This window comes from Gouania willdenowi, chromosome 6 (genome assembly GCF_900634775.1).
Source record: "Gouania willdenowi chromosome 6, fGouWil2.1, whole genome shotgun sequence".
NCBI classification, from domain to species: domain Eukaryota; kingdom Metazoa; phylum Chordata; class Actinopteri; order Blenniiformes; family Gobiesocidae; genus Gouania; species Gouania willdenowi.
Window position 1 is genome coordinate 25,679,372 of NC_041049.1, and position 26,349 is coordinate 25,705,720.

The 26,349-nt window shown below is 42.4% G+C and overlaps 1 protein-coding gene across 2 annotated transcripts in view; it reads left to right on the top strand.

Annotated features, from left to right (window-relative positions):
* The first annotated feature begins 23,139 nt into the window (after positions 1-23,139).
* dennd5b (DENN/MADD domain containing 5B) overlaps positions 23,140-26,349 on the top strand; it is a 74,892-nt gene continuing 71,682 nt past the window's right edge. For both annotated transcript variants that reach the window (XM_028449548.1, XM_028449549.1), the window contains exon 1: positions 23,140-23,477. In XM_028449548.1, coding sequence (XP_028305349.1) covers positions 23,369-23,477 — 109 coding nt within the window. In that variant the 5' untranslated portion in view covers positions 23,140-23,368. The remainder of the gene's footprint in view (positions 23,478-26,349) is intronic.

The window sequence follows — 26,349 nt, forward strand, 5'->3', positions numbered from 1 at the left end:
CTTTCTGTTTCTCAAATTCTCAGATTCACTGCATGAAATTCAATTTCACTACATGGAGGCACACTTTCAGTCCGGGAGATTGAACAATCAATCAAGATTCATGGCTGCTACACATTCACAGCCTCTTTGACGATCAGATGGAGACAGAGACAATAATTAAGCTTGATGTGCGTGATCAGAACATCATATTTTACGATTATTATAATAATAATAATTATTATTATTATTATTATTAATAGTAGTAGTAGTAGTAGTAGTAGTAATAGTCTAAAGAATTTTATAGCTGATACCCGGAGTTTCTGATAAATCTTTATGAAATACCTAACTAGTCTTTTACTATGGTCTACTGCCGGTGGTCATTCAAATACATTAATGTATATAACTCCCTCCTTCGTCCTATAGACCCCTATACAAATGGAGATGATCGCCGACTGCGCACAACCAATAGGCTTCAACTATGTGTTTTTGATTAAGTCAAAGTGAATGCGGAACTGTGCACAGAAACAAGGCCGCGCGTCACAACCGTAAACAGGTAAATATGATTTTGGCTCTTACCTGACCCATAGACCTATATCAATGCGAGCCGATGCGACCTTGTTATGTTCCGCGATGCGTGTGTAGAAAAGTAGAGGTGTGGCTTCTGGTAGATTGCAGAGCAGTGGGAGGAAGTGGAGGTCTTGAGGGCGGGACATCGGGACATCCTCTCAGAAACTCCGGATATCAGCTTAAATCCGGTCCCCATTTCTTAACATGTACCCTGGTAGAGCTGCATCCCCACCTCCTCTTTTTTGTGTGTGTGCTGTGGGCGTGTCTTGTGGGTGTGGTGACACAGGTGCAGGGAATTATCTGGGAAATGCCGTCTACTTAAGCAGCAGACTCGCACTGCTCTGTCTCTGTCTCTGGTTCTTGCTGTCCAAGTAACGCACAATATTAACAGCCGACACTCATGAAAACCTAAAACTGCACATGTACCTTCTCTCATTCTCCCTTTACTATATTTGGCTCAGAAATGTTTGTGTTTTATGTTACTTAAGCTCTCTGTGTCTCTGGTTCTTGCTGTCCAGGTGTGCTGGAGGGGGAAGCAAGTGGGTCTTAGTCAAATCCTAAATCCGATAGAGAACCCAGCCCAAGCTCTGCACTGCGCCATCGCTGCATGGCCCTGCCACTTGGACTGGAAAGAAATTGACCCAACCTCCTCCACTGACTTCCCCCTGCCTGACGATTAGCACACCAGCCCTTTTGGATATACCCCCCATTTTAGACTACTTTTTAAACCTTTAAAACTTTGTAATAAAATGTAACCCTTTAAACTAGAACCTGGCTTGAGCATTTTGTCACACTGAACACGGGTTGGTCAGACGGAACCCTAGGCGTTACAAACACACCCACAGTCAAGCATTCAGCAAACTGTGTCTATAGTAATTCAAGTATCTTCACTGTTGAATCATCTCCATCATACATGTTACTGTCAGTCTGATAATGTTTTAAAAAAAAAATGTTTCTGTGTTACTGGTCGTAAGCGCCGCAGCGTTCACTGATCACGCTAAGGGGAATCCCAGCACTGATCCCATTTAAATATGATTTACAAATGTAAATGTGGACGAGGACAGGGAGGGGACATACTGTACAGTTTGTGCGCTCACATCCGTGCTGATTCAGATGTTCAAAGGGTTTAAACATCTGAAATTTTATCAGCGAATGCCTGTCTCTGTATTGAGACGTACACTTATTTCACACCATTTTTCACGCAAGTCTATTGTTGTATGATTGTGTATTAATCATTCATTCATTATCCTGCAAAGACATGCTTATTTAACCAATACAGCTATTAAACTGCCATTGTTATAGAGAAATGCTAGGAAAAATGTGACCTCAATGTGACCTAAACATGACCATCCGGTAGTGATACTTCTTTTTTCTTAGAAGACGTCTGTTTTTCGAAAGAAGAACTAACACCTCGAGGTGTGGTTAAACAGGATGCATTAAGTATTAACCACACAAACAGATGGAAACCACCTTTAAGTAACTTTTTGTACTCCAGTTGGACCATGACATCTGAGTGAACTTTTGTACTTTTGTATTGCCATGACATCTGTATAACCTTTTGTACTTTCGTATGACAGCTGGGTGAGTTAGAGCATCTGCTACTGCTACGCCAGTAAGGCCTTGACATCAGTATGAACTTGTGTTCTCTTTTCCTATTCGCTAAGGTGATTAGGGCATGTATTATGACACGTTATCACGCCATGCTTTGGGCTATAAATATATCACTGATTACTGTATTCGTGGGCCTCCTTTAGACGGACATTCAGTTGTTCATGAGGCCCCCGTCTTTCTCTATCAGCTGCTAGTTTAGGACTTTGATACTTTGAAACTTTTTGATTGACTTTTACTTGATTTTTGTAAACCTTTAATAAAAACCATTAAATATTAAGAAGCCTTCTTGATTAAATCAACCTGCAATGTATATACTACCCACATCTGAGATGACTCCTGGGTCGGGAGACACACTTCTAGACCTCTGGTAAGTGAGTCCGCTCTTGGCTCCCTCTTTATCAGGGGAGTCAGGGGGGGCTAACTCATGCTGTTGTAAAAAAAGAGTTGTTTCCAGCCTTGACCTACACTCGGTGGGTCTTAATATCAATCCCACAAAATAGCGAGACGACTCTTGGACTTCCTATAAGAGGAGGTACATATAGTCCTTTTCTTTATTAAGATAACATTTAATAGAGGATAGGCAGCCAGCTTCGGTGACAAGGTAGAGGGGGAATTCTTGTGTGAAGTTACGACAGTTTTAGATCCCCTGCCGTTATAAAGTCCCGCGGGCTAACGACATGGCGCCCAACGTGGGGCACGACTAAGTTAACCTATTAGTCCGGGAAAAATAAAACGAGTACCGAGTCTAATTAGAAAACCTACGGAGTGTCCCTAAAAAAGGTGTAGAGAGAGAGTCTCATTTCCCTACCATACTGCTTGGTAGGAGGAGGGTGAATTGATTGGCTTTCACCCTATGAGGAATAAAGGATAACTCAGTACGAAAGTAGTGGAAAAATCTCCAGCTCTTCAGTAATTGTTACTCTGGCAGGCCTGATCACACTGGACAGAGTGTGCAAAGAAAAAGAGTGAGAGATTAGAAGTGTGAGGTCTAGCACTTTGAACACAAAATCGGAAAGGTGTCTTTATTAAAAGAATCAGGTTAAGGTAAGCCTATTCAAACACGCGTGGAATCAGAGGGGAAAAAGGCTATTGAAGCCCTCTTCTCAAGGAGATACCTCAGTCTCCGCTTACGGGAATACTTTGACACGAACGTAAGATAAAGCAATGGCGGAGGGAGTTACCTCCCCATTTTTTTCTCCTGTTCGAAGAGTTTCGACAGGAGGATTGTCAACAGGCTCCACCGGTACTAGGGTACTTAGCAGAGAGATTGAAACCGTGAGATTCAATGACGTGATTACAACAGTAAGAGCAAACCTAGGAGACACATTGGTGGCAGAAATATCAGGGCCAAAATGTACTATTCTAAACCCAAGAAATCCCCGTGGGGAAGATGTGACGGAGTGGCGAGATGGGTGGCAACGCGATGGCCCATATCAGTCAATAAGGATATAAACAGGAGAGATATTAAAACAGGAAAATATCCAAGAAAAACGGCAAGCGAAGTAAGGATAGAGAAGAAAAATTAGATTAAGAAAAAAAAAAAAAAAAAAATAAATAAATAAATAAATAAATAAATAATATATAAAAAGTTCTTGGTAATAGCAGATAACGCAGGAGGAAATACAAGGATATTTCCCCTGATGCCTGAGACACAAGAAGAGGCAGAAAAATGCTCGCTGTCATATCTACAGGGAAACATGACAATAACAGAAGTAAAAAGTGATAATGCCACAATGTTCTCTGAGTCAAAGTTCCAGAAACTGTTGTATGATCTTCAAATAGAATACGTTCTTGCGATCACATACCAATCCAATACAAACGGTGTTGCGGAACGAGCTGTTAGATCAGCGAAAGAAGCAATAGCCGCGATAGGGAAAGACTGGTGGAGCCATGACAATTTATTTTACATCAACCAAATATTAAGCCAGCCTAAACATCAAAAACAGTTACCAGATTGACCCAGAATTATCCTGTGTTACAGGCAAAAGACAGGTGGATAAAAAACGGAAAAGAATTCCGGGTAATCGACCGACAGGAAGGTAACGTAATATACATTACGGATGGAGGAAAAATATCACCCCCAGCAAGTCCGAGTTAAAAGGCGGTTTAAGGAATAATGATGTAAAAGGGATTGATAGGCAGGACACAATTCCAACAGGGCCTCCGAAGTTATGACTTCAAAAACTGTGGTGGAAGAAGCGGTTCTCCCCACTTGGGAGGTTCCGTATCACCCTTCGGAGGTTGATGAGTTTTACCAGGTCTTACCGGACCGAGCCCAATTGACCATGGGATTGGTTATGCTCTGCTCCTTGGGATGAGATGATGATGGTACGTGTACTGTTCCCAGGACATTCTCCTGGCTCTCTTCCCATGGAGAGAGAGTATCAGCCGGGGAAGTGTTGTCTGTGTATGGAAGGAGTGTTCTGTCTCAGATGGATGGGAAAAAGGCAGGATAGGAGGACAAGATATGACTATCGGCTGGTAGAGAAGGATGGCAGGAATAGAGTTGGCTGGGGCCTGCCGAGTTTCTAAAACTAAACGGAGGTCTGCTAAAGATAAAGTAGAACTCACAAACATAGGTGAAAAGCTAGGAGAAATGATGATGGCCTCACGGGAGTAGATGAAAAACCAAGGGAGACTTGGGTAGATACTCCTGTGAGTACTCCGGACAATAAGGAAAAGAAGGGATCTAGGAGGAGGCTTGTCTTCAAAAAAGAAAAGATATAAAAAAAAAACAGAGGAAGACACTCTGATAGAGAAAAGCGTCGTAGAAAAAAAAAAAAAAAAAAAATTTTTTTTATATAGATAAATAAATAAAAATGGAAAAATGTAAATAATATAATGAAGCAATTGTGGTGCTATTCTCATTACAGAGAAAAAGGTTATCCCATCGGAAGAATGGAGGGGCTGCACCTAATATGGAATAAAGGGCATTATGATAGAGAGGCTAGAAATATGTTATGGGAAAGAGATTATGTCAAGGATATCCGAGGAGGAAGGCTCTCTCCTTACAAAATAGCTGAGAAAAATAGGAAAAGGAAGGAATGGAAGAAAAAATGGGAAGAAAAATTTAAAATGGGGATGGCAAGTAAGGCCATTATAATCTTCCTCAACCTGGCACTTCTCAGCTTACTGATAACAATTGGAATTAAAACCTGGGTGGAAATAGAGAAGACGGGTTCCATCAAGCGGGTGGTTAAAGAAGAAATTGTTAAGTGCAAATCATGCAATGTATATACACCTATGGCAGAAATAGAAGTACCCATTCCTTTTAGTTCTGGGGGAAAGAAGGTTTTTGACCAAGGAAAGTATATAAGGAAGGGAGTCCAATTCTTAGCTCTCACACGAGGTTTGGTTGGAGAATGTGATAGGGAATTCTTTCTCCCTGAAAATCTAACTGACAGGTTGAAAGAAAGCCAAGATGAGGGGAGAGAGACTAGACAGCTTGATTGCAGTGAATATGTTCGACACCCGAGATTAAGACGGCCCGATAGATGCTTGAGAGAGTTAATGTGGGAAAAATTGTTGCTAAGAAATAATACAGCTTTAATGGAGAGTTTTGTGGATAAGGGAGAAAAGGTGTGTAAAAGGATAAGACTGATAAAGATAGAAATGGTAAAAAGGGGCCTGAGTGAAACGTGACAAGGCCACAAGATAAAAATTCACCCGAATCACCTAATAAATATGTAAAAGCAACAACTTTTCCGGTGACTACATTAAATACTACAATTAGTAATATAACAAAATTAGGGAAGTAAGAAGCGTGTTAAGAGAATGGATATGATGGAACTGAGAGGATGCGAGATAGCATTTGAAGCTTATCAGGGGCCATGCTGTGAGGAATGTTACGGCAGAATTTACGGTTGACCTCATTTGAGACATGATTCATTGCTCTGGTTGAATAATGGAATCCAGGAGAAGCATTGATGGTTTTATAAAAAAGGTTTATTCTAAGGCTAAGTAAAAAGGTACAAGATGGAACAAAGTGAAACAAAATTAGCGTCCGTCCAAGTGGACGCCCGAAGGAAGTGCCGCGCCCCGCCCCAACAGTTTCAAAGCTTAAGCTTTTTATACAGATAAGAATAGGTCCCAACAGTGAGAGACAAAAGGGAGGGAGTCAGATGCCCATAGTGGCAATGTTGGAGGATGATGAAGATGTTATGAGAAGGTTTGGCTCCAGTCTTTATCTGTCTTGATAAGTGTGTACGTCAGTGTGTGTCTGCATGTGAGCCTTGGCAGAGACTGTGCTGCACTGAGAATAATACGATCTGTACTGTTTAATCATGATTCAGCTGTTCAAAAGTGTAAAGATTAATGGAGTCGTCATGTATTAAAACATGACAAATTGTACACATGAACATACATTTGAGGATATGATGATGAATATAAAATTTGCCATGACATTCCCCACTTTTGGTCGCCTCAACGACCAAATCAAGAAACAAAATTATTATATTCCACCTTTGCTGTCTGTCAGGGTTAACCATTAGCATCGTTATTGTCATACATTGGATATATTCTTCTTTTGTGAGGCACAGATATATCAAGAAAAATGTGGAAATAAACTTCTTCATCATTATTATTAATGGCATGAATCATCAAAAATCATCCTTTATTGCATCTAGATAAGCAAAAATCATCATTTGCATCAAGGACGTCACTCGTCTTCATCGGCTGAGTTCAGTGGTAACTGGGGTAACCAATAGCATCATGAGTGAAGAACCTTGAGTATTTTCCTCAATCGTAGCAGAAGGGTTTATGACTGTATTCCTGCAGCTAGGTGTGAGGTTGTTGTCCCTCAACCTAGCTATGAGCATTTGGTGTGGCTTATAAACAAAGCTAGGCCCTTGTTCTAGAGAGTTTTCTTGTGTGTGTGTGTCTCAGTGGCCTTGTCGGTTCCCCCTTCATTGTTCGGTCAGCCTTCGTCTCAGCATCAGCTGGTGTCGGCAATCATCTTGGATCCATGTTGCCTGCTCCGCGACCTTCACTGCCGTGTGGGTCGTTCGTTTCCGGTCGGCGTTGTAGATGATTGGTTGTTGTCTGAGGAAGGGTAGTCTCCACACACACCTGGCAACCTCTCTTGGGATCGGAAGGTACCTGAACAGAAGAGGGGGAAAAACACCGAAACAGAACTCTTGGGATTGGCTGGTACCTGAACACATGCGCGATCCCACTACTGAGGCTTTAGCTGGTACCTGGTACCTGGTAGGCTTTAGCTGGTACCTGGACAGAAAAAAAGGGGGTGGGGGGGAAAAACACTCACCCAAAATAAAATAAAATAAAATAAAATAAAAAATAAAATAAAATAAAATAAAATAAAATAAAATAAAATAAAATAAAATAAAATAAAATAAAATAAAATAAAATAAAATAAAATAAAATAAAAAATAAAATAAAATAAAATAAAAGTTTAGGGGTGTTAGGTTTAGTTAACTAACTAAATGAATAGTTAGTATGGCAGAGACAGGTCAGAGGTCAGGATCTGAGAGCTTTTCAGATCCTAAAAGGTGCTGCTGCACAATCACACAATGGTTAGGTGTGGGTTAGTGAGCTTTTAGCCATGCTAGCTCTGTAGCCCATTCGCACGCGAGTGGGAAAATATGAGGCTGAAAGAAAAGCAGGAAGTATTAATTCGATTTTCTTTTCCTGGAGTAAGAAGAAGCACAGCTGGAGTTGCAGTGATTATCTGTGGTACGTCTACTTACCTGGTGAGAAGCAACAATTTGAGAACCACTGTTTACAAGGACATGCAAGTCGGACGGAGAAGGACATGCAAGTCAGACGGAGAAGTGTGGAGTGTGATTACATGTCTTCTCAAGATGAATACATACAATTGGGAGACATGGAGATGTGAGAAAGCTAAATGAGTTTAACCAAATAAATAAATAATGTTATTTATTTATTTAAATTGTTTGTTTATTTTCTTTGCTATCTCTTATTTGTGAAGGAGAAATCTTATTCTATCCTTTATTTATTCTGAATAATGTTAACACTCCACACCTAATTACATAGCCTAATTCTTTTATAGAGCTGAATTTGTCAGTTCATTTATTTCATTATTTTCCCTCATAATTATTATTTGAGATGTAATTTACTTAATTTTGAAGGTCAATTGGTGGCAAAAGTGTCTCCTATTCTGTGTCTGAACCAGAGTTTAGCGAGATTATTGGCCCTTTAAGGTTAGACAGAATTAAAGTTAAGTTGAGTCGAACAATCATATTGTCTTTTGCTCTCTGTGTTTATCCCATTCGTAGGGGTGACGAGCCCCAGCACGGTTTGGAGAGCTTCCTTAAATGCTTGTAAGTTACTTAACTTTAAACTATCTCTTATTTCAATCAATTATCAAGAATTTCAGGAGGACCCTTTTTAAATCTCAGGCGACCCAAATTGGGCCACCAACCCAATGTTGAGAACACTTAATTTTTCCCTTAAACGTGTCTAAACCCAGTGAAGGTGTTTTATGGTCTTGCACGCTAAGTGCTGTTGGAACAAGAAGAAAATGGTTGGAGGGTTTTGGGGTATATTATTTTCCTATGATAAAATATAAATCAAAAATCAGAGGGACGTTGGCCCTTCCCTTCCCTTTTTTTACATAAGAATACATTTGGATTCTTAAAACCATATGATAAATATCATTGGAAAATCACTTATCTGATCATTTTGGATGTGTCTCCGTTTTCCTCTCTCTTGTGTCCGCCTGCCTTTGTGCCCTCCAACCTCCTCGACCTCCTTCTCCTCAGCCATAAAGGTCAAAGCCAGGGTCAACTGTACGCTCCTTTTGGAAATTTGAAGATCTGTCCCCACTTTTGCAGTTGGATTGGAAGTCGCTGTAGTCTCTGGAATAGATATTATGTTAGAACATCCACAATATGTCATATTGTCACTTGTCTATTTCAATCTATTTCCCCTTTGCTTCCCAGTTACAGTTATGGACAATACTTCCCTTTAATTCTCATCCTTCATCATAACAAGCAGTGACCAGGCATGGCGGCTGGAGGAAGGATCGGAGTCGAGAAGGCGGTGGCATTCTGTTAGGAAACACTCAGAAACAGAAAGAGAGGAAACCATTAAGACTTAACTGGATAATTTAAAATATCTCTTTTCTTTAGTTGGATCTGATTCGTCTCCTTACAGCGACCTGTATTTTGGAAAAAGCTACATAATAACAACAACTAAGACGAAGACATAGACAAGTGCACACCACAACGAGTATACACATATAACAGCAAAAAACATGGACACTGAACATGTAAGGTCAGTCAAGGTCAAAGCCAGTCATTCCACTGAAAGTGGTATCATATATAAAAAAACGTCGTTTGGTGTTTTTAAACACCCAGAAAAAACCCTTTAAAACCTGGTAAACTTTTTAGAAGGCCCAAGGCCTAAAACCATAGTTCTTTTAACAAGCAGCAGTGTTTTCTGAACACCCCACTACATAATTGGCAAAAACAGGGAGAAGATCTAGTGCATCAAAACCCAGGAGGAAAAGAAGGTGAAACAGAGGAACATGTGTAGTCAAACAGCCATTCATCGGTCAATCACTCAATGACACGTCCACGGCACATTCGCACTCACAACACGGTTCTCTCAGGCATACGTAACGTGTCATCATTCAGTCACTCATGCACCGCACACGTTCATGCCTCAATTTTCACGTCCATGCATTCACAAGGTTTTGCTGCATAGTGTCTAAGTGGAATATAGGTCTCATCTAACCCACCAGTGGCGATAGCCAGTCCACCTCCTCTCTCGGGGTCAATGAGCTCTTATTGCCCCCCCATGCTTGGCAACCTTTTAGTGTTAATTAATTGCTTTTTACTGGTATCGTCTGATTACTAAGAGGTACGCTCCTTTTTACTTCCGCCTTGGCGGAGTCTACACTTAGAGTATTGTCCCTTGCAGTACTGACAGTCTACTAGCTGCTGATCAGGCAGCAATCGCACGGCCATGCACAATAACCAAACTCAACCCCGGTCCGCGGGGGAAACTCAACCGCTGTCCATCTCCAGAAATGTAAAAAAGAATCTCTGAATCAGCAGGAAACTCAACCACCGCTCTTGAAAAATAAGAGTTTGGGAATAACTCAACCACCATAAACTCCAGAAGTCTAAGAAAAAAACCTCTGAATCGGCAGTCTACTCAACCGCCACTCTTGAAGAATAAGAGTTTGGGAATAACTCAACCACCATAAACTCCAGAAGTCTAAGAAAAAAACCTCTGAATCGGCAGTCTACTCAACCTCGGTCTGCAACCTGAGGGAAACTCAACTGTCAGAACTTTCTGGGCACCTCTAATATCACTCAACATTGAACGGAGCACGCAACCTCTAATAACCCTCACTCTAAGGGAACGTAGAAATTTGTTCAGAACGGTCTTCGGTTACCAAGCATGTATCAAATCAGGTGGACCGCTATCCCCCAAAGAGCGCTTTCCCTAGCAAGGTTTATCCTTTTTCTGCACATTAAACCAGGACTTCTTGTTTGAAAAGTAATTGCCTATGTACTCATAGCAACTAATGGGACATTTTTCTCAGGAAAAATTTGGTACCCCCCCCCTGCTGTCGAGTGGCTTTGGGCCGGCCAGACAGTCCGACGCGGTTAAGGGGGGAGCGCGCAAAATGAAAACAATGAATGTTGAACTAGGCTGTCTGTCGCAAGCAGCTTCAAAAAGGGTAAGGTACAGATTGTTTACGAAGGTATCGGTCAAAAAAAATGTCAAAATTTAAACTTGTTGAGGCTGCAGTCCTCAATCTCTGTCTCAATTTTCCTGAAATTGAGTAAAAACAAAAGAGAAAAAGAAGAATCGTTCAGAAATAACAAAGGAGAAAAACGTGTGAGCTCAAAAAAAAAATCATGGCCAATAAAAATTAAAACTTCAGCTCCAAAAGCTGAGGCAACAGAGGGCTCTGTCTTCAGCGGATGTAACCATATCTTGCATTGTGGGGGCCCTCCCCTCAATCAAGAAAATAAATGAAAGAAAAGCCTTATCAGTAACACTATTTTCTTCCCCTTTGTTTGTTGTTTTCTCATAAAGGCCAAAGCAGTGTAAATAAATGAGCAACATAATGAATAAAAGCAAAGATAAATGATGGGCACACTTGATCTCATGTGGCAAACAGAAGGGTTCTGTGTGAAGTTCTGGTGGTCCTGTGTTTCTCATAGTTGTGAATGTGGGTGTGTGACTGTATGTCTGGTCTGTCTGCGTGTGAGAGAATAAATGAAAACAAAATAATCTAGTGCACAGTCAGAAGATAGAGGGGTTAGTATTGTGCGAAGGAGAAGCTTGTTGGCTATTTGCTAGTTGTCCCCCTCCATGCCAAAGTTCAAGGCTAAAGTGATTTAGCTCTGTGCGTGCGCGTGCCTGTGCGTGTGCGTGCGCACTACCACCAAAGGCTGTGGTGGACTTCTTGTGGCTTGGTATCCTTGTGGCTTTTGAAACAGTGTCTTTTTGGTGAAGATTTCCAGCAGACGTGTGACCAGTCTGCAGTTGCTGCCCATCATTCAGGCAGTAGTCGTGGCGTTTAACTCGCAACTCATTGGTGGGGGGAGTGTCCACTCCGACGCCCACAGGTTCTCAGTCTTTGATGATGGGGCAGGATGTGTTAATCCAGCATTGGCATGCGGCCCATTCATAGACGATGAAGAGTTGACTTGGGACTGAGCGAGTTATTTCAGCATTGCTTTGCTGAATGGGAGTTGAGTCCTTGAGTCCTGAAAGGTCACACACCTTTGATTGTCCATTTCCTTCTGATGCTTGGTCCTTTGAATGATGTTGACATTCCATTAGCGTAAGAGTTGAAGGTGATTTCATTCTTTCATTGAAGATGTCGTTTCTTCAGGGGGCAACCACAAAGCCAACAGAAACTAACAATTTAAATAATAAAAAATGATAATGATGGTAACAGTAATATTAAAATAAAATAAAATGAAATACTGTATTCATCTGTGTGTGTGTGTGTGTGTTGCCCATCAAACATGAAATCAAAATAAAATTTAAAATAAAAATAAAAATAGTGTCTGTGTGTAATGGCACTATTCTATCGGCAGGGGAGAAGTGAGAAATCACAATGTTGTGTCACAAGTGTGTAGTGCACTAAACTGGCCAGTGAGGGGCGCCACCTCTCTCTTGGGATGGGTGTGGCGTGTGCGTGCGCCCGTGCGCGTGCCTGTGTGTGTGCTCTCTCTCTCTCCCTTTCTCTCTCTGTACGTGTGTGTGGGTGTGTGTGTGTGTGTGTGGGTGTGTGTGTGTGTGTGTGTGTGTGTGTGTGTGTGTGTGTGTGTGTGTGTGTGTGTGTGTGTGTGTGTGTGTGTTCACACGTCAAAAAAAAAAAAAAGAAAAAAACACAGCAGCGACGTGTGTGTGTGTTTGGCTCTCTGTATTTCTCTCCCTTTCTAAAAAGCTGACACTCGTCAAATGAAAGCATTAAAGCCAAGCCAAAGGGAGAAATCTGATTCCACGTTTAAACAAAATAAAAACAAAGATAAAAAAAAGTAAAACTCGCCTGAAAGCATGATCTGAGTTCACATCATACCAAGATTGTATATGCGTATGCATATATTATTTGTTTATTGGGTTGTTCATCTGTTTGATTCACAGAAACACAATTTAGGTTAGATTCGGGGTTTTAATCTATTTTGCTTTCGGTACAGAGGTGAACTCAGATCATGGCACCGCTGGGATGTTTTGGAAACTTTGGTTGCCCGTCTATCTCTGGTCAGGACCTCACAGGCTGTCTGTGGGTGTCCGAACAAAACCAAAGTAAATAATGACCTAAACAAAATATCCGAGCCCGAAGAAAACCAGAGAGAACCTACAGCATTAAAAAGCACAGAACCTCAACCATTTGAGCCCTTCTCATGGCTATTCACTGCGTCAAAACACAGAACAGCTGAGGATCAAAATCAAAGCTCAAAGCTGAAAATCAATACAATGCTTGACTGGTTCCAAAAAAAAAAAAAAAAAAAAAATCAACACAGAGCGAATATATATATATGTAAATGAAAATTTATACATATATGTTTATAAAGGCAGCTTTACCTTAGTCCGAATTGGTGTTTGAGGTTCAACCGATGGTTCGTGCTCCAGTCTCTGTCCGAGGGCGGACCACCGCGGGCCAGCCCCGGGGCTTCAAGTGTGTCGACCCAGTGCTGGTCCACGATCGACGCCCCACAGAGCAGAAGATGGATTCAGTTCGTCGACGCCAATTGTTACGGCAGAATTTACGGTTGACCTCATTTGAGACATGATTCATTGCTCTGGTTGAATAATGGAATCCAGGAGAAGCATTGATGGTTTTATAAAAAAGGTTTATTCTAAGGCTAAGTAAAAAGGTACAAGATGGAACAAAGTGAAACAAAATTAGCGTCCGTCCAAGTGGACGCCCGAAGGAAGTGCCGCGCCCCGCCCCAACAGTTTCAAAGCTTAAGCTTTTTATACAGATAAGAATAGGTCCCAACAGTGAGAGACAAAAGGGAGGGAGTCAGATGCCCATAGTGGCAATGTTGGAGGATGATGAAGATGTTATGAGAAGGTTTGGCTCCAGTCTTTATCTGTCTTGATAAGTGTGTACGTCAGTGTGTGTCTGCATGTGAGCCTTGGCAGAGACTGTGCTGCACTGAGAATAATACGATCTGTACTGTTTAATCATGATTCAGCTGTTCAAAAGTGTAAAGATTAATGGAGTCGTCATGTATTAAAACATGACAAATTGTACACATGAACATACATTTGAGGATATGATGATGAATATAAAATTTGCCATGACAGGAAGAACTGATGAAGACTATGGAAAGGCTCTCAAGGGTAGCATATGAGAGTCTATGAGTCTGTGAGGCAGTAAAGGGTGACATGGAAATATGCACAAGGGAGGATTATGAGAAGATTTATGACGATACTGCTGCAGAAGGATTCGCTGTGAGAGGAAGCTGTATTGGAGAGAAAGAAGGGATACTTCAATAGAATGCAGGTATCAATCCTATATTCAGATATTAAGGAAAAAATGGGAAATAACTGAAGAGAAGTTTGGAGTGTATAAAACAAACAGAAATTAGACGAATACTCAGTGTGGAATGTCCCATCTCATGATGAGATCACAGAGGAAGAATATAACATTGTGAAATGTCCTTCCACAGTTGATAAAGAGGTTTTTTTTGCAATTTTAAATTTGAATTGTTGGAAAGAAGGGCCCTAGTTCATGATATTAAAACTATGCCATTGGTGACCCCGGGGTTTACGATACAAAAAGATAAGAAGGTTTCAAAGAAAATTAGATGGAAACGTGGTATTAGAGATTATAAAGGACAAAAAATGTAGTGTAGACGCCGTAAAATGGTATGTCAACATTTTCCAGAAATGGAAAGACGTAACAGAAAATTGGACTAGAAATTTCACATACGGGAATGGGACGCAATGTAAATCGATAAGGTTACAGGAGACTATTTTGGGAAAAATAATGATGCAGGATTTTTTGGAAAAAAAAAAAAAAAAAAAAAAATTAAATAGGAGCCTGTATCATACAGGGAATGGTAGTCTGCCACGGATTCAAAGGAGGAAATATTGGATTGCACAGAGAAGCGATGACAGAAATCCTTTAAGACACTGTGTTTTTAATACAACCAAATCCCGATGAAAAAAAAAAATGGTTAAATGATGATGAACCAAACAGTGTGGTGGATAAGTTAAAAAAAAAAATAAAAAAAAAATGTGTATGTCTATCATACTGGGGGTTGATTTGACGCAGGCCACAAATGCATATAAGTTAATACTGGAAGTAGTGACAAGTAATACCAGTAGATATATTGCTGAAGAGCCGTTTAGAAGTGACTTATGGGAAGAAGCGATGTGGAATTGTAGCGGACATCTCCTCTCTAAACTACGAGAAGAAGCAAAAGATAAGGCCCTCTGCATTCTTTGAAGCATGGGAATGGAGTCAGTTAGCAAGTTTATTACTCGGTGAAGAAGAAGGATGGAATAGTTTTGATTCGGCTGAAATGGGAGTCTTAGTAATTCCACACCTGATAGCAATCCCTCGGGATGATGGGTCGGTGATACATAAATTCTTGGCTTATCCATTACCTCCCAAAGATCATGACGGTTTGGAATTTTTTAATGAGAGGAACACCTTTTAATTGGAAAGGAAAGATAGATGTCAGGGAGGATTTGGGTAGTTTCTTTGATGAGGTCAGAGTGGGAAATATGACAGAGCTGGGGGAAAGCGAGAAAGGAGTTTTCGTCGGAGGAGAAGTAGATATTGTTAGAAGATATGCATATACGTTAGCAGATGCAGTTCTTCTATTCCTACCTGACAAAGAATACTTTTAGAAAGCTAACCAGGAAAAACAACAACCTGGAGAAAAACAGATGTGAGGATATGTCAAAAATTCCTGCCGTGGCTCGGTTCCTGGCACTGGGGTGGAGCGTGAGCGATGATAAAAATGTGGATGACAAAATCAGCATTGAGGACTGGGGGGGGAGTGATTCTTCCTCAGGAGATGAAGGAGCTGGAGTTGGATCCTCCACTAAAAGACGAGGAGAGGATGGAGATGATATGGGTCCAGAGTGGAAAAAGGAGAGAGTGGCCTTGTCCGAGGCCCTGACGGTGTCACCTCCTCGTGCTGTCTCTCAGTCCCCTGCGAGTGTGGAAATGGAGTGGGAGAGAGATGATGACACAGGAGAGATCTTCTTTGCTGAGAGGGTGGCTAGAGTCTTCCCCTTCCCCACAGAGGTGAAAATCGAGTCTGCTGAGGAGGAAGCTGACAACTTTCCTCCACTGGAGGAAGTACTGGATGATGATGAGGAGGAAGCACTGGCAGCAAATGCAGAGACATTCGTGGGAGGTAGGGGGGAGGAGGCCCCCGATGATAGCATAGAGACGGTGACACCTGCCCCTGCTGATGACAGTTTAGGAAGGCTGGAGAGAGCGTTCTCGGTTCTCAGCGTGACCCTGGCAGACGTCAGAGGGGTCGTGATGTCTGTCGTTAAGGAGAGCTGTACCCCGCCACAAGGGGCCTCGGTTGCCAGCAGGCGCTGAGGAGAAACTCCGAAAGAAGTTGAAACCCTAGACGGGGGCGGCTACTCTGGAAACCTCTGGCGGACGGCAACTCTGGCTGATGCCATTCACATATATTCATGATGATTAATAAGGAGGATGTTGTATGATTGTGTATTAATCATTCATTCATTATCCTGCAAAGACATGCTTATTTAACCAATACAGCTATTAAACTGCCATTGTTATAGAGAAATGCTAGGAAAAATGTGACCTCAATGTGACCTAAACATGACCATCCGGTAGTGATACTTCTTTTTTCTTAGAAGACGTCTGTTTTTCGAAAGAAGAACTAACACCTCGAGGTGTGGTTAAACAGGATGCATTAAGTATTAACCACACAAACAGATGGAAACCACCTTTAAGTAACTTTTTGTACTCCAGTTGGACCATGACATCTGAGTGAACTTTTGTACTTTTGTATTGCCATGACATCTGTATAACCTTTTGTACTTTCGTATGACAGCTGGGTGAGTTAGAGCACCTGCTACTGCTACGCCAGTAAGGCCTTGACATCAGTATGAACTTGTGTTCTCTTTTCCTATTCGCTAAGGTGATTAGGGCATGTATTATGACACGTTATCACGCCATGCTTTGGGCTATAAATATATCACTGATTACTGTATTCGTGGGCCTCCTTTAGACGGACATTCAGTTGTTCATGAGGCCCCCGTCTTTCTCTATCAGCTGCTAGTTTAGGACTTTGATACTTTGAAACTTTTTGATTGACTTTTACTTGATTTTTGTAAACCTTTAATAAAAACCATTAAATATTAAGAAGCCTTCTTGATTAAATCAACCTGCAATGTATATACTACCCACATCTGAGATGACTCCTGGGTCGGGAGACACACTTCTAGACCTCTGGTAAGTGAGTCCGCTCTTGGCTCCCTCTTTATCAGGGGAGTCAGGGGGGGCTAACTCATGCTGTTGTAAAAAAAGAGTTGTTTCCAGCCTTGACCTACACTCGGTGGGTCTTAATATCAATCCCACAAAATAGCGAGACGACTCTTGGACTTCCTATAAGAGGAGGTACATATAGTCCTTTTCTTTATTAAGATAACATTTAATAGAGGATAGGCAGCCAGCTTCGGTGACAAGGTAGAGGGGGAATTCTTGTGTGAAGTTACGACAGTTTTAGATCCCCTGCCGTTATAAAGTCCCGCGGGCTAACGACATCTATGTACATGAGGCCCCAGCTGTTTTGTGGAGTCTACGTCTATAGACACGCCCACTCATGCATTAGCATGAAAGCCCCAAAACAACTTGTTTTTAGAAGTGTCATTAAACTGACTTTTCAGAGGGCTAAAACTCTGGAAAACAGGCGAGTTTGGGAAAATAAACCTCAAATACTATGTTTTTTGGGGTCCTTAGAACAAATAGCGATGAGTGATAAACAGCATAATACTGGACCTTTAATGTTTATTAAAAAAAAAAAAAAAAAAAACCTTTTGGAGTCAGAATTTTATCTCAAAAACAGTTGTTTTTTTTTTTTACAGCATTTTGAATTTTACACTTGCAGTTTATGCAAAAACATAATTTCTGTACATATTTTTTTTAACTTGAGGAGCCAATAAATCACTCTTAAAAGCGTCAATAAAAAGCACCACTACAACTCTCACCCCACTGTGGCACCTTGAATTCTCAGTGGTCTCCCATCCTAGTACTAACGAGGCCTTGCCTTGCTTAGCTTCCAAGATCTGACAAGATTGGGCATTGACAGGCAGGTTGAGATAATGATGTTGCCCATAAAGAGTGATATGCTATGGATATTTAATGAAGTAAAAGATATCCTTCTACCTACCTAAAGTGAATTTTATTAGTCAGTGTGCAAGTGTGGCCGTTATTATTAAAGTATTGCACCACCACGTATTGCAGAAAGTGTATGATTCTGCTTACAGGCAGACAATCACAGAGGTGAAAAGTATGCACTTTCACCCTGCAGGAATGATAAAAGGTATAAAAATGTGATAATGAGACACTTTTCTTACAGAATAAGCCTTAGCTTTTGTTACTTCATGTGTGGAATCAGTTTGGGATCATAATGTAATAAATTGTTACAATATTACGTTATGCGCTCATGATTTTATTACATTATGAGCCTTTATTACATTGTACTTTTGAGTTGCTACAGCATCGTCTGTTGTGGCAGAAATTACGAGTTCAAAACTCAACTGATGTAAAATTCACATAAGAATGCCACCTTTTTAAAAAACTTCCTACAATATACCATAAGAACCATGGGCAACTTTGATATAGTGAATTGCCTGGCCCCGACCATTGCTGTGCAGTAGCTATGATCTCTTGTTGATATTACTGATTTACTCCCATTAGCTGCAAAATGCAGCCTCACACATTGTGGACATTTGTGAATGCAGAATATTCTGGAAAGGCATGGCCGGCCCTGGGATTTTGGGGGCCCTAAAACTTTAGCTAAATATAATTTTGGGGGGTATTTCTTATTTTCACACCAGTACATTTGAAAAACTGTGGCCCACGTTCAAGGTATTTGAAACCTCGTTGGTCATTAACAATGTCTTTGACGACTACTCCCTTGCCTTTCAAGAATGGCAGACCCGGTCACTGCAAGGGGTGCCATGTCATCTGAATTACTAAGTGGGAGAGAAAAATGAGTGGTAAATGAAATGATGTGTAAAAAGACTGTATTGAGTAAATATTCAGACAATGTTAACAAAACAATGCTGGTTAATTATAGGTGTGATCCCATAATAGGAGTTGTGCTGGGGAATAGCATGTACGGGCAGTCAAATTCCTCTTCCCTTAACTACCTCAGCACTCTACTTTCCCCCAAGTATTAGGCCTTGATTTTTTCAATGTTCATTCATTAAGTAGTTTATGCAATAAATTATTTTATAAAAGAGCTTGTCTTTCTCCAGCAGAGGGCGTCAGACACAGTGACATGTCAATGCACAGTTATATGTTGGAACAAAGTCATATTGCTTTCGTTATAGTCAAAAAAGGACATTAAAGCTGCAGTATGTCAAGTTTTTTTTTTTTGGCTTCATTTGGTCAAAAATCCATAATCGTCTTTGAGCATATTGTAATCAAAATTGTTCTGAGTGGACAGTGAACCTCTTCTCCTTCTTTTGGCCCTGTAAATCACCTTTATAAATCCAGGAGCATGATGCAGGATGTCAGCCAATCAGAGATCTTCCTACAAAAACTTGTGCTCAATGGGCTGTTTTGGGCATTACTATTGGCTGCTCGACTGAAGTCAAGCACGTTCACGGAGGAGCTCAGAGACAGAATTGTAGCAAGGCACAGATCTGGCCATGGTTACAAAATAATTTCTGCAGCACTCAAGGTTCCTAAGAGCACAGTGGCCTCCATAATCCTTAAATGGAAGAAGTTTGGGATGACCAGAACTCTTCCTAGACCTGGCCGTCCAGCCAAACTGAGCAATCGTGGGAGAAGAGCCTTGGTGAGAGAGGTAAAGAAGAACCCAAAGATCACTGTTGCTGAGCTCCAGAGATGCAGGAGGTCAATCATGCTATGGGGGTGTTTTTCAGCTGCAGGGACAGGACGACTGGTTGCAATTGAAGGAAAGATGAATGCGGCTAAGTACAGAGATATCCTGGAAGAAAACCTCTTCTAGAGTGCTCAGGACCTCAGACTGGGCTGAAGGTTCACCTTCCAACAAGACAATGACCCTAAGCCCACAGCTAAAATAGCAAAGGAGTGGCTTTGGAACAACTGTGTGACCATTCTTGACTGGCCCAGCCAGTCAATTGAGCATCTCTGAAGAGAGATCAATACTGAGCAAAGGGTCTGAATACTTATGACCATGTGATATTTCAGTTTTTCTTTTTGATTAAATTTGCAAACAATTCTACATTTCTGTTTTTTCTGTCAAGATGGGGTGCTGAATTGATTTTAGCAAATAGCTGCAATGAAACAAAGAGTGAAAAATTGAAAGGGGTCTAAATACTTTCCACACCCACTGTAGGTGAGAAAATGAATGGATGGATGGATGCATGGATATTTGAAGTCTACTATACAAGTAACAAAATTGTCCACGAGGCAACTAGTTTTACTTAAGTAACTCAATTTTACTTGCACACTAGTAAACGTAATTTAAGTACATCTACTTCAAATCTGAGAACTAGTCGAGAGTGTAACAGTTAATAATTGACTGGTTAACATGCTAGCATGTGTTGTGGATGCATAATAAATTGACACCCGGCCTTTAACAGAGAAAAACCTATAGTAAATACACTGTATGTGAGTTTGTTGTGGAGAAACACCTCTAACCTGCACAGATTGAATGATGAGTTTGGAGACTATTTTCTGAATAATATAATTTAGTGCAGCCTGTGGGATTTACCTTGTGATGGTAAGGAAAATCATAACAAATCAACCATATGTGCTACAGATTTGCAAACTGATTTTTTTTTTCTTCCAAAAACTGCAGGTGGAGGGGGAAGAGAGCAGGTAGGAGCGATTCAAGGTAGAGAAATGGAAGGGTGGGGAGGAGTTGATTACTGTAAAGTGAGAGTGAGATGTGAAGTTGTAGGCGTGGGGCTTAACTATAATGGTGGTGGCTGTGGGCAGAGGGATGGAGTGAGTGGTAATACCTGAAACAGGTATTTGGGATCAACGTGTCTAAAGTTAAACCCACTACAAGTTTTATCCCACAGTCCAAGGTGTGGGATGCTAGTGCATCGTAGACCGATGTATGTGCAAGATATTGCCACTGTAAACCCAAGCGCTGCTCCGGACTCGAGGACGCAGCCAGAATAGCCCAGGCAACCCCCCCAGCCGAGCAGCCCCCCAGACGCCACCAAGACACCAAGCCGAGAGGCAGCCACCGCTCCCCACATGCACACCCGAGAAAGCACCTCGAAGCCGAGGAGCCGGCGCACTCCGCCACCGACCCCAACCCCCCAACCCCAAGGCCCCCCACTGACATCCACCCCCACCCCCGCACCAAATCCCCTGAGGGGAGGGCCCAGAGAGCCCCCCGCCCGAGACCCCAGTAGAGGGGCCAAGGCCCACGCCCAACAGACGGCCAGAGCCGCGACAAACGGGCAGCCGTCAGAGCCCCCAGCAGCACCCCCCCACGCCCCCCGAGACCCACCGCTCCACCATGCCCGACCGCACCATCCTGATGTGTTTGCATTCTACACAGTGGCACAGCCATAAACAGAGGGATCAGGCCCCCACCCGACAGGCCCAAATATGTGATCCTACCCACCTTCCTGTTATGGTGCCTCTCCATTCCCCAATGGAGAGGCACTTCCCTATCCCCTGTGTGAATGTGTGTGTTTAGTGAATGTATGAGGTGCAATATATGTGTATGTAGTGCAAATAGATCCGGAGGGTGTAAGTGGTAGTCGCACCCTCCGGGTGGTGGCGTGTTGAGATGCGATTAAAATTGGAGGGATTGGTAGGGCAATTTGAGGTGGGAATGCCTCCCCCGCGCCAGTACTCAGTAGCACAGGCGGCGGCACCCTCCAACCTCAGCCCCACTGGATGGTGGGGCTGAGGGTGGAGACGGGCACGCGGCACAGCGGACCCCAGGGGCACGGTGGCACCCCCACCCAACAGACGCGGCCAGGCACCAGCCACACCCCCCAGCAGTCCAGGGGGCGACCCCCGCCACACGCTAGACTGAAGCGCCCCCCCCTCCCCCGCTGCAACAGGGAGCGGCCGGGCAGGAGAGATGCCTGCGCCCGCATCAGGGCCAGCACAGACCCGCAGGGCACCAGGATACAACGCCCTCTATAGGGAGGCGGCCCCGGCCCCCCCGGCAAGAGAGGACACCATCAGCCGCCACCCACCAACCGACAAGCGGGCGAGCCCAAGCACTCCCAGTCAGGTCCTGCCAACTCACAACAAGTGCCACCAGCAGAGCCCCCCCCCACCATGGAGGCCACCCCTGGCCACACACGCGCCGACACGAGACACCCCCCCCGACGCCAGCACAGTCCGGAGGACGGCGGGGCCCAGGCCACCCGCCCCACCCCGCCAAAGGGCCCGCCACACCAAACGGCAGCCAGCTCTCGGGTGGACGGCAGGAGAACGCGCCCCAAGACTCCCCAACCAATGATCCACCCCCGCCCCGGAACAGCGCCCACGGGGCCCGGCGCACCCAACCAACAGACCAACCACCCCCGATGCGGATCCGCCAGGGCAGGAACCACAGGCCGCGCCCCCACAGACCCACCCAGCACAACTTCAATGGCGGCCCCGCATGGGCAAGGCCCCACCACACCTCCGTCACACGCCGCACACCGGCCCACGCGGTCCGGGGGGGCGGAGGGTGGGGGCATTTTGAATTTTTTAGCCAATAAATCACTGTTTAAAGCACATTGTTCAAGTACTTTGAGTGTCAATGAAAAGTGCTATATAAAATGTATGCTTTATTGTTGTTATCAATTCATTCATTAAAAACAAATGACCAACATTTACATGCTGGTTAGGTGCAGTTTTTGGATTATTGTACGCAAGATAGCTGCAGGTGACTTTCTTAGTCAACTAGTGAAGCTACAGGTGATATTTCTATGTGTTAATTAGCTCAGTGAAAAAGAGCAGCTGTAGCAATTAATTATGTAATAATAGCTCATAATGTATTAACTTAAATGTAATAGATGTTCATTATGTAATAATTACCTCATAATGCAATACAAACACAAAGCCTATAATAGTAGTAGTAGAAAGTCCTTTAACATGCACAGATTGGATGATGAGTTTGAAGATGAGATTATTTGGTGGATAATATCATTTAGTGCAGCCTGTGAGACGGGCCTTCTGGTGATAAAGGGCTAATGTGAAGATGCTGTGGCTACAGAAGTTGAGACCAGTCCAAATGAAACCAACTGATGGTTGGTTTTGAATGTCCCGGCCTATAGGACCTCCCTACGGCTGCACTGAGGCGGAGACTCTAGCCTGCTCAGTGCGCCATTGGTCGGCTGGCTCAGCGGACTCTCTCACTGTTAAGGCTTTTCCACCAGGAACACGGAGTTTTCGTTGGAGCTTTGTGACCAACTTGTTTCATGTTGTTGCGTCACAAAGACCTTACTTGAGAGGCGTGCGTGTTGACACGAGCCTTTCCCGTGTCCTTTCCTCCCGCTGTTCGCTCCGTGGACATGAGTCTCCCTGTGGAGGACTGAGCGGCGGGCAGCGCTGCTCACTGACGCCGGGATGAGTGCAGGCTCTGCGGGCTCTGCTGCGGCGCCCTGCCGCTTTGCTCACTACTTCGTTATCTGTGGAATAGACACAGAAACTGGACTGGAGCCCGATCAGTTAGCAGGTAGGTTTCCTTTGACCACTTTAACTAATGGTTTGAGATGTTTACAGAAGTAAGTGGTCCACAGCGGCACAGTTTACGCTTCTATTGATCACGGATTGTTGCTCCTCATTCAGAACAAAATAGGGCTACCACATAAACTAACTAGAAGTTTAACTTCAGAAATCAAAGGTTAACAATTTAATACAGTAATCTAAAACTACTTTTCGTCTCACATAATATAAATACCATTGAGCATCACTGGGCGTTTGCAGTAATTTACCCTCCTGTTTTATTTCCATCTATTTATTTTATATGGTGTGGACCAAATACTGAGTTGGAGGAACAGAAGCTGTGGATAAAGATGTTGATCACTATTCTCTCTCTCTCTCTCTCTGTGTGTGTGTGTGTGTGTGTGTGTGTGTGTGTGTGTGTGTGTGTGTGTGTGTGTGTGTGTGTGTGCGTGTGTGTGTGTGTGTGTGTGTGTGTGTGTGTGTGTGTGTGCGCGCGTGTCTGTGTGCGTGTGTGTGTGTGTTTACTCAGCATGGATCAGTCTCATTTTCCTCCACGATCTCATGTCTCCAAACACTTGCTTTCATTCGTTTCTAATCTAAATTCCCTGAATAATATCTATTAAATCTGAACAGTGCTGTCCTCTATTGCTCAGGTGTTGCACCACAGTCAAATCAATAACTTGTGTGTGAGTGTGCTCCTCCAGGCCAAAGTTCAGGACTGTAATACAGTATATGTCAGTCACAATTGTGCAATTTCTGTCCCGACATCTCTGTTGATCTGTTTATGCCTTTATAAGATTACCACTACCACCCCCCCCCCCCCCCCCACCCCCCAATCCTAAAACACTGACGCAGTAATATCAGAATCAGAGGGATATCACTTATGTTCATGTATGTTACAGTGGCTCCATCTGTGCATCCATTTTATAATGAACATTTGAATTTTGTGCTTTGTTTGCACATTTTTAAGTACAAATTCTGTGTAATATTGCGGCTGTTTTAATAACTGCATGCTTGGTTTCAAGTTTTCCTTTGACCTGTGTTTCAGATTCAGTGTACACATGCATTGTTCACTTTTTAACTGGTACACAGGATTAAATGTGTCCCACATATCGAGAATATTTTCAAGAAGAAGAAGAAAAAAAAAATATATCCTATGTTTTTTATTTTGTGGTGCAGTGACAGATGCCGACTACTGTATGAGTATGTTTATTCTAAAGCTCATTGATAAAATTGATTCCGTTAGAGGTCTTTAACCTAGTGATGCAATTGAATGCAAGCATACAGAGGATATTTGCATAATTTCAGTCAGTCAACATCATTTTGCTTCTGAATCTAAATGATTCTAAATCTGAATCTAAAATTTCCAGCTCTATTCAACAGATCTAAAACATAATATTGTTGACTGTCCTATATCTACTAATGTTATCCACATGTTGCCTTTATCTCATAAACACACGTCACTTTCTAGTGACCCACATATTGCAGCACTTAAGGCCTATTTTAGGCTGTTATTCCCTCCTCTCGTCTCTTTGTGAGGCACTATGGTTTTATTTCCCTTTGCCCATTGTTCTAATCAGAGAGCCCCACTTCCTGCAGACCTGCCTCAGGCTTTCTCACTGTTCTTTCGTCTCTTCTTTGTCTGCGTCTGCTCTCCATGGCAATAAAGTCTATTTTACCCTTTATTATATCATAGCTGTTTAAGGCTTATGGACTCTTTGGTCCAGGCATGAATACTAATTAGTTGGAGTTATTTCTCCCACATTTATAGCAACTTTGTCACTCCAGACATACAATCCCCCCAGGATGCCACTGAGCACTATTGATATAAATAGACCCTGGCTAGCAGTGAGAGTCTGAACTAAAGCAGAGGTTAAAAACAGCAGGAGTTAACAGAGTGTACATTTCTTCATTGTGGAGAATGAATGAAATGACTTAACATCAGTTGTTTGGTAGTTTGATCAGAGGTTGGGGTTGCACATAGCTGTAATGTGCCTCTCACAGGGACAGTGTTCCTGATTTAAACCTGACACCCCACAGGACCTCTCTGCTTTACTTTGGTATGGTATCTCTGTCCCTGTGTGGGATTTCCCAGGGTTCACCAATTCCCACATTGTGTGGTGATATTAGGGATGTAATGATTCACGATACCATTCTATTCACGATACTGGGTTTAGGATACGATTCACTCACGATTTATTTTACATATTGAGACTGTAGACGAATGATGACTGAAAAATATTTAAAAAAAATTTCTTTGAAAATAAAATGCTGTACTATTTTTTTTTATCTTTCATTGTCAAAAGAATCCCTTGATAAACTATGAAAAACAATCCAATTTAATTAAAAATAAACAATAATCATAATAATGCATCAATTTTATATAGCGCTTTTTTTGGACACTCAAAGTCGCTTAACAGAATGAAGGGATTATTCTTTCACTCCACACTTAGTGGTGGTAAACTACTATTATAGCTACAGCTGCGCTTTGGCAGACAGACGGAAGCCAAGCCTTGCCCAAGGATACAATGACCGATACCACTGGGGTGACTGAATGAAATAAATAAAAAAATAATACAAATGAAGAAGCCTATTCATTTAAATTCTGGCTCTACAGTAAACTATGCAAAACTACATAATAGTTCCTTTTCTTTTTAAAAGTGCAACTGAAAATGTATTTTGTGCCTTAACAATTGGACTTTAAAACAAATCCCATATCAAAGAAATATAAATAAACAAACTATGGCTTTCATTCTCTCCCTCTTCTTCCTAACTTTCCTCTCTGTTCCCCTCTTACCTTGGATTTCACATGTTCTTTCTTTCTCACCACTTTCAATTTGTCTTGGGGAAGCCGAAATGTCACTCCATAAACTTCAGTTAGT